The following is a 9,881-nucleotide window of genomic DNA, read 5'->3' as shown; positions in this document are numbered from 1 at the left end:
CAAGGACATGTGTTAAATAACCACCCTTGTGAATGGTAGTTTCTGACAGTTACTCTTACTCTCCGTAATGTGTGTCAGTGCTTTTTAACCACAGGACAGATTCATTTAAATTAGCTGTTAGACAGTGTGGTCGCTTGTGGACTGAATGGCGGCCCCGGCTCATGTCTCCAGAGTCCGCTCACTGTACAAGAGGATTCTAGTCCTGCACAGGTTCCTGCCCATAGATTTAAGAGCCCTGGGTGACCAGTATGTGAAAGACGAGTTCAGAAGACACAAAAAAGCTGAAACCGACGAGGTGAAGAACTTCATGACAGAGTGGGAGGTAACTGCATAGCTGCTCAACCAAACTCCATTCAAATATCTCTCATTTTAAGGTTAACCTGAATGATGGATGTACTTTGTTGTTATTCGCTATTTGTTGCTATTCCCGGTTAGCCTCATATTCTAAATCTTATTCTACAAATGTGTAATTGTGCAGAAACTGAAGAGTTAAATTTCAGATTTAAATATGCCGAATTAAAGCCAACACTCTTATCAATCCTTTGCAACTGTGGAAATCTCGCAGATCACGATTTGATACATTCAGATTGGTAAGAATGTTTTAAATGTAAAGGTTTTATAAGGGAGTTTGGTATGACAGACCCTGTATGCAAGAGAGCTGTCAGTTAGCTGCTCAGTGACATTTTTAGTTTTAATTAAAAAGTTATTTCAATGAATTTTCTTCTTAAAGCTGCTTATTAACAGTTAGTGGTTTAATTGTTAGTACTTAGAGGTGTGTAACTGTAGGTGACTTTATTTAACTCTATGTGTGCAGTATTTGTTATGTGTCCATTGTTAATGTCAGTTCATCACCACATGATGGCAGAGCAGCTCCAGGAAACAGAGAGATGGCAGCAGAGGACTGTTGGAAGTGCATACAGTAATCAGAGGTGTGGTTAGCACTCTTACCTTCAAGTTCATTTAGTACCAGGGAAAGTGAGACAAGTCTTCTCACCTTCAAGGAAAAGAGTGAATCACAACTCAAAACACAACATGCAACTTTTTCAAGTCCCACCTGTCCAGGTGTGTAGTGAGAAGCGATTTCCAGGACAGTGTGATGTGTCAAACGTCTCTTCACTGGTCAGCTGGATATCACTAAATGACCTTCCATTGAAATGAGCAGAGAGTTCAGTCACCAGCTGTTTCACACAAACACACACACTTCATAAATGTTCACGTTTGGAGCCAGAAGTGATGAGAAGTGACCATATTTAGACGAGAGGGTGGAGCTGACCCTCACACTAGCTGCTAGCTTGGTTAGCATGTTGCATTTGCAGTCTATTGTAAACTATGATAATGTTAATGCTAATTTTTGCTAGTGAAAAAAAGGCTTAAGTACTTTATTTAATTCTATTATAACAGTACTTTATTTAATTCTATTATAACAGTACTTTATTTAATTCTATTATAACAGTACTTTATTTATTTCTATTATAACAGTACTTTATTTATTTCTATTATAACAGTACTTTATTTAATTATTATAATAGTACTTTATTTTATTTTATTATAACAGTACTTTATTTTATTTTATTATAACAGTACTTTATTTTATTCTATTATAATAGTACTTTATTTATTTCTATTATAACAGTACTTTATTTAATTCTATTATAATAGTACTTTATTTATTTCTATTATAATAGTACTTTATTTATTTCTATTATAACAGTACTTTATTTAATTCTATTATAATAGTACTTTATTTATTTCTATTATAACAGTACTTTATTTATTTCTATTATAATAGTACTTTATTTTATTTTATTATAACAGTACTTTATTTAATTCTATTATAACAGTACGTTAATTCTATTATAATAGTACTTTATTTAATTCTATTATAACAGTACTTTATTTAATTCTATTATAATAGTACTTTATTTAACTTTATTATAACTACTTTATTTAATTCTATTATAATAGTAATTTATTTATTTCTATTATAACAGTATTTTATTTAACTTTATTATAATAGTACTTTTTAAAATTCTATTATAATAGTACTTTATTTAATTCTATTATAATAGTACTTTATTTATTTCTATTATAACAGTACTTTATTTAATTCTACTATAACAGTACTTTATTTATTTCTATTATAACAGTACTTTATTTAATTCTACTATAACAGTACTTTATTTAATTCTATTATAATAGTACTTTATTTAATTCTAATATAACAGTACTTTATTTAATTCTATTATAACAGTACTTTATTTAACTTTATTATAATAGTACTTTATTTAATTCTAATATAACAGTACTTTATTTAATTCTACTATAACAGTTCTTTATTTAACTTTATTATAATAGTACTTTATTTAATTCTAATATAACAGTACTTTATTTAATTCTACTATAACAGTACTTTATTTAACTTTATTAGAACAGTACTTTATTTAATTCTACTATAACAGTACTTTATTTAATTCTAATATAACAGTACTTTATTTAACTATATTATAATAGTACTTTATTTAATTCTAATATAACAGTACTTTATTTAATTCTACTATAACAGTTCTTTATTTAACTTTATTATAATAGTACTTTATTTAATTCTAATATAACAGTACTTTATTTAATTCTACTATAACAGTACTTTATTTAACATTTTTTTGCGATCAAATGTTTTTATTTAGAATAACAAAATTCCACAGAATACAAAAAACACCATCATATGGTGCCCTTTCAAATGGCACACAACAAGCCCAAGACATAAGAACGTGTCTCAGGATAAAGAGACAAAGAGGGTAAGAGGGGAAACAATTAAAACATAACATAGCAAGAACACTGAGTGGTACATACAAAGAAGACAAAGGGAGACAGACATACAACAAAAAGGACGCGGACAGAGGGACATGCATAAGACATAAGGGACCAATCACATGTACAAGTAAAATATGAAGGCTAGGCTCAAGCTTATAACATACGTGTCAAAGATTCAGCAATATTGCGCCAATTGTCCAGAGTCTTTCCTGAAGCTCCATTAATACGAGCTGTGACATCCAAAAAGGAAAGAGTCTACGTTATTATAACAGTACTTTATTTAACTTAACTTTATTATAATAGTTCTTTATTTAACTTAACTTTATTATAACAGTACTTTATTTAACTTAACTTTATTATAACAGTATTTTATTTGATCTGGTGTTACCATGTTAACGGCAACCGTGGCACAAAATAGTTTTAAAATAACAATGATGTCATTTATCACAATCATTTTCTGCTACAGTTTATTGTCCAACGAATGTATTGATGATGAACGACGTGTCCTGGCCCACAGTTAGCTTTCTGTAGTCTTGAGTTAGAACACAATGACTGTAAACTCTCAAATGTAACTGAAGGCTCAGAGGCTCTATCTAGACTCATGTGCTGATGGAAATCACAATATTTGCAACTCATCCTTCGGTTCCCAGTATAATCTTAACCATGTGAGCCTGCCAAGTCTCTTTTTTTATGTCACTATGGGGGAGAGCCAATGTTTTCCAGCACAATTATGGAGTGCTGGGGGATGGTAAATCACCCATCTGCAGGTAATTTCTCTAATGAAGTAGATGGAGATTGCAGCTGGAATCCTGAGAGGTCTCTTTGTCATTGCGATAGCTGTAAAGTCACCAGGGAGGAGGTAGTCTGTTTCATTATGCCTCACTGTATCAGTATGCATTGTTTTGGAACCAGCAGTCCATTTAAATTGGTCTCCATCAGGGATGAGAGGCTTTTGTCATATTTACACCACTGCCTTGGCTGTCTTTCAAATGGAAACATTTGTGGGGAAACTTAGTTTGACAGAAACCACTGGGAGGCATTCATGTCTGGATAGGATTAGAAATAACAATAAGGTCTCTGTCTAATTGCTGGTTTATCTGGCCAAACCAAAACATCAAAAAGCCAGAGCTGTCCATTACATTTTGGTTTTAAAACAAAACAAAAAAAACACTCATACTTTATGAATGAGGACCTGAACTTGACTGCTTGCCCACTGTGGACAGACACCCTGTTGGCAAGAGCTTTTAAAGGTTTTATTTGAATGGACCCTGGTCTCAGGCCAAGAGAAAGCATTTCTACTTTTGATTCTGGACTCAGAAAAAGAAAAGAGCCGGACACACTAGTATCTTAAAAAAAAAAAAAACACAATTTCAAGCCACCCTGACATAGCTGACCTTTGAGGGGACAGAGAGCTGCAGGAGGCTATTGAAGCTGTTTTTATGTCCATGTGGTTTAGTCAAATTTAAAAGGGGTTAAATGTGAAAATATATAAATATATAAAATGTCTGCTTTTAATTCAATTTTGAGAGAATATATTAGAGGATTACGGTAAAAATGTCTCAAACGGTGCAAATGTCATTTCAAATGAAAACCAGCAAAAATACTAAATGTACATTTTAACAAACCTGATGCTGCTTTTAAAACTAGTTTTAACATATTTTTGAATTGCTCATATTGCATTGACATTGTCAGGCAGATATTAAAATAAGAAGACACATATATATATATATATCTATATCACAGGAAGAAAAGCACAGGTATAAATGAAATTGCTGAATTCCATTTAGCTGCTTCAGTTTCAGGGTCTTTGTATTGTTCATGCTGACTCACTGTCACATCGACAAGTTACTTACTGAACACTTGAATAGACTAGACATTAAAACCTTTCCATAACTGCTGTGAAAAAGAATTATCATCATATATATATATCAGTGTAATTCAAGGTTGAAATGATGAGTACATCTCAGGCGGCCGGGTCAACATTGTATGAATTAACATTTTAAAGATTTAGTTTCATGAATGTGGAAGCTGTTCTTGAAACATGCTGAACTTAAAGGATATTAATGACATGTTCGGTCTTATTTTCATAGGTATTTATTTTATCCAAGTTGTAATTTGAGCTGAAATGATTGTCGATAGACAGAAAATAACAGTTTGATAATTGAATATTCTTCAAATATGTTCTTGTTGCAGCTTCTCCAGTTGTGAGGATTTGCTGCTTGTCTCTTGTTTTCATATCATTAGAAACTGATCTGATATCTTAAGGTTGGACACTGATTTAACAATTAGTCAAGAACATTGCTGCAGATGAATTGATGAAGAGAATAATCATTGCTGCTCTAGTTGTAATAAGTGTAATTATAACTGAAGGTGTTCTTTATAGTAATTGTATAAATGCATTTATAGTAGACACTTGGTAATAAATAGGGAGTGACTTGCAGTGTTTTTTTTAGTATTTCACTCAGGATAAAACCTGGTCCATCTACATCATTGTGGTTTGCACCTTTTGCCATCTGGTGTGGAGGACCATTCTTCCTGTTGCACCAAGTGTTTGGACCCAGTGCTGTATCGTACAGCTGTTGAGAACCCACCAAATCCGATTTACAAATTGAGTATAGCAGATACTCTCTACTGAATGTCCTCCATTTTTTCAAGAGGAGGCGAATTTCTGCTCCACCTCAGCCTCCTCAGAAAAACACAGAGGAGAAGGAACAGACGAGGAGCGGGACGCAGAATGACATTACAAGCACTGAGTGTTAGCTGTGTAATCCAGTTATATCAGAGGCACCCATGGGAGTTCTCTGCTACTAATAAATCTGTTCTGTTGGGCCAAACAAGCTTTCCCCAATAAGATGTAGAAGGAAGCGAGACCAAAGTGTTGGCAATGCTGTCTTCAAAAGGGTTTAAGTTAAAGGGGACCTATTACGCTTTTCCTTATTTTCAGTCATTTATATAATGTTACAATGTGGGATGTCACATACAACATACATACAATAATGACATAGATGTATGTAGCACTTCTCCCTGTAAGCAAAAAGGATCGGCTTCAGACTGCTCTGAAGGCTCAGTGACTGTTATTTCTAGTTTAAGCCCAAGCTGATGTCATCTTGTGACAGATTCCTTTTTATGGTCATCTGCTCTTCATACATAATAATATATATTTAACGTAATGGATTTTGGATGTTATGCTGTTAAAGGTCAAGTTAGTGAATACAACATACAACACCATCTTATGTTCTTGATTTGAATGTAGAAAAGTCAGTTAAAAATGGAGAAACATACTCCTGCAGTTTACTTATTCATATTTGAGGATAAATTGGCTGCCTCTGCTATCTGAAGTACGAAGTTAAACAACAAGTACTTTGCGAAAGCATAGGAAACTACTGCTCCCATGAAAATGTACCAGTGCCGATACATAAAATCATTGTAATCCGGTGTCGTCCATATCTATGAAATTCACCAACACTCTCTTCTGATGTCGTTTTTATTTCTGAACCAGTGGGTTTGGCGCATATGTCGAGTCGTAACATTTAACCTGTGATGATTTAGGGTTTAAGGGGAATGCTGCTTGGTGATCTCTGATTACCATCTCCATCCTTGTCTAAACGTATGGAGTGAACAACACATTGGGCCAGATGCAAGAACACGTTCGTATTTTTCTTCTTAAATCTGTCGTACTTTTTTCGTGAGGTGGACATTTACGAGTGTGCCACGTCAGATTCACCAAACACTCATATCACCAGGACACAGTCGTAAACAACCTTCGTAAACATGATGAATCCCACCTGTTCTAAATGAACGCGCGTTTCGGAGAATAGTACATTAGCATAATTGACGCCCTCAAAATACCATATACGGTCATACATCTGGCAGGTTGTAGGGAAGCTCCATTCATGAAAATGACACTAAAGACTAAGAATAAGAACTTTTTTTACGAACTCTCAGACTGAAGTCCTGCTCTCAGAAATAGATCAACAGAAGCACACGTTATTTAGTAGTGTAAGTGATGGAATTAAAGGTCCTGAGAAATCCAAAGAATGTTTTTTTTTTTAAAAAGACCTTTACCTTGCTTTGGAGAACGGCAGGTTGGTTGTATGTGACTGGTATGACAGGTCTGCACCACTCATACATTTTGTTCGTACCTAAGAGAAAATCTTAAATACGGGAAAATTGGTGAATGCTGCAAATTCTCGTTATATCACTATCACTACACCTCAGTTCCAAGCCTGGATGTTTATTTATTTATGTTGTTGTTAATGTCAGTGGGATTTATAAATGAGGTTTTCTTACTTGTGGAATAGAACCCAGAAATGTTTGGACAATAAAAAGTTATAAAAACATTTTAGGAAACATTAAGCATTATGAGGTAAAAACACGGTTTATAAAAAGTTATGATGTCATTTCAAGTGGTAATTAGTCAGTAAGTTGTTGTACCATACATAAGTGCTGCTCAGATACTGCTCAGTTCATCAGTGTCTGCTGTTCATTGGCGTACCATCTGTAGCACTCTCAGCATCAGGGTTATTTTTTCACTCTTACACAATGACATTATACAACTATAGGCTTTGCAGTACTCCTCATGACTAGTAGACTGACTGAACTTGGTGGAATACCCCCTTTAAATAAATGACTTCCTTGCATGAAATTAAATTGATGGTCAGTGATCTTTCCGGAATCTTTAACACGGCTTAATAAAAGACCGATATTAATGTTGTTAATCTTCGTTTACGTCTCAGTTATCCCAATCAGTCTTTGAATAGAAAAGTTTTTAGAAAAGCAAGAAAATGTTAGAGTAAGCTGTAACCCTCCTGCTTCAGGGAGGATATCTCCCCTTGGCAAACGTTCAACATAATTACATTACGTGCCGGAAAAAGCCTCTCAGATAAATAGCTTGTTATTGCTGACAGTGAGACCGTTCCAAAAAGATGCTTTCTGAATGGACGAACACCAGACAGTCGCCGCGTGCTCCCTGTTCCACCGATGGATGAATTTTGGCCGTGGACATTAATCACAATCTATGTGCACAGATCAGTTATATCCACGCTGTAAAAAATTGAAGACTATAACCGTAAACCCCTGATTTATTTTAGTGAGAGTTGAGAGAGGGAGGGGACAACATAGCAGTGGGGCTAAAACACAACAACAACCAAAATGAGGGTAGTGCAGTAAAGGAGTTACATCAGTACCGGCCCTGTCTAATATGAGCTAGTGGTTATTACAATGACCAGCAAACCAATCTACAGACTCATCCAGCTATGTGCCTCAAAACACTTGAGGAGCTCTTTCATACCATCAGACATTAGACTACAACACCACAGCTCCCAGTACCTCCCACTCCCACTAAAAAAAAGACTGATGCTGTATGCTGTATGTAATCCCAGGAACACTGCACACATGCAATATCAGGAATGTAGGCATATTGCACATTGCAGGTTATTTACACACAGATTGTTAATTGTATATTTTATTTTATTTTGATCACTTTCACCATTACGTGGATACTGTTGTGTCTATTTTTAATTTCTCACTAGGGGGATCAATAAAGATACCTTACCTTACTTTACTTTACCTTTAAGCTGCTGTCATTCTCTTACATAAGGTGTATATGTGCGTGTTACAGAAAAATAACACTAATGATAGCTTTATTTGTTTAGAACTTTTGAAAACACAAAGTCAACAAAGTGCTTCACAGGATCAAAATAAGATAGCGTAGTAAGATTATAACAATAAGAAAATTACATTGGATATGAAATCAATACATTGAAATATAAAAATATATTGAAATACATGACATGAAATACGTTTTTTTTTTTTTTTTAAAAAGAAGTTAAAATAGGAAAGAAGAAAATGTAATAAAATGTATTTCTCAGTTTCATATCAGTCAAAACTGAATATTTTGGGGGTTTGGAATGATCACAAACTATTTGAAATGCTGAACCTGAGGAAATTAAGATCTTCAGTATTTTCTGACACGTACATTGAACAGTTAATGAAGAAAATAATTGGCAGATTAAGCACTAATGAAGATAATAATTAGTTTTCGTAAGGCAGAAAGTTAGTAGAAGTGGTGCGTTGTTCTAAGGCTGACATTTGTTTAATAGCCGTTGGCTTCAGTAAATCCTTACATACATTTTCACAGTTACATACAATGCATATCCATCTTGAACCATATGTTCTGCACACCGTGTGATGTGTTTAATGGATCTGAAAGTGCAGATGGGTTGGAAGAACAGGTGCTAAACACCGCTGCTATTCCTGTCTGGGTTTAAAGTGGTCTCTGTCTGTTCTCCCCTCCCCCCTCCCCCCCCCTTCTACAGAACTACAAGGACACCCTGCAGACTCAGATACTGGAAGCGGTGGGGGAACAAGACGCCCCGGTCAAGTTCGGGGCCGACCTGTCCGACGGGAAACTCGGCCACTTCCAGGAGGACCAGATCGGCCAGCTGTACGAGCTCATGCTGGAATCCACCAAACCTAACAGACAATTTAACATCCAGGAAGACACCAAGTGAGCCGGCAAAACGGGACTTTTACTCGGACGACAGAAAACAGACGGTGCAATCGTTAATTCAGACCTCTAATATATTATCACTCATATATTATCTCTGAGTGCCTCAGATATAGAGTGGTACTCAGAGGCTCAGTAGAAGCTTTTAAGAATATGAGATTCTACTAAAGAGCTGTGTAATATCTCTGTGTTCCTGTGCTCGTCTATTTGACCGTATGTGACAATAAAAGTAGGTTCCTCATGCTTTTGCGTTAAGGTGGCACTAATTGGTTTCTCTTGTCAACTTCTTTTTCACATGAATACAATTCTGAGTCCATGGTCATGAACTGAAGGCAGTAAGATGTGTCTCCTCTGCAGATGCACCAAGAGCTGACATCAGTAATGCCTTTTTTTTTTTCAGCCTCATGGTAATATTACCATTGTTCTGGTGAAACCGTCATTATCAATGGAGACGTATAAAACAATTCTACATGAACTGTGTGTGGTGTTAGAGCAGTTGTCATTATGTCAAGTCATAATGGTTGATGCAATGATTACTTCCCACAGAGCTCAGACATCACAG

At 35.0% G+C, this 9,881-nt stretch overlaps 1 protein-coding gene across 1 annotated transcript; it reads left to right on the top strand.

The window, feature by feature from the left end:
* Positions 1-9,562, top strand: sdhaf3 (succinate dehydrogenase complex assembly factor 3). Its single transcript, XM_062435377.1, has 2 exons — positions 1-322; positions 9,129-9,562. The coding sequence occupies exons 1-2, from the start codon at positions 146-148 to the stop codon at positions 9,321-9,323; spliced, it is 372 nt and encodes a 123-aa protein (XP_062291361.1). The 5' UTR covers positions 1-145; the 3' UTR covers positions 9,324-9,562.
* Positions 9,563-9,881: the final 319 nt, after the last annotated feature.

Source organism: Scomber scombrus, chromosome 16 (assembly GCF_963691925.1).
Source record: "Scomber scombrus chromosome 16, fScoSco1.1, whole genome shotgun sequence".
Taxonomy (NCBI): Eukaryota; Metazoa; Chordata; class Actinopteri; order Scombriformes; family Scombridae; genus Scomber; species Scomber scombrus.
This window is presented reverse-complemented; position numbering and strand designations above follow the sequence as displayed.

Bases quoted from the DNA above. Each gene is read 5' to 3' on its own strand.
- sdhaf3 (XM_062435377.1), top strand. From the start codon at position 146: ATGGCGGCCCCGGCTCATGTCTCCAGAGTCCGCTCACTGTACAAGAGG. The intron at 323-9,128 runs GTAACTGCATAG...CCCCTTCTACAG, and splicing joins ACTTCATGACAGAGTGGGAG to AACTACAAGGACACCCTGCA.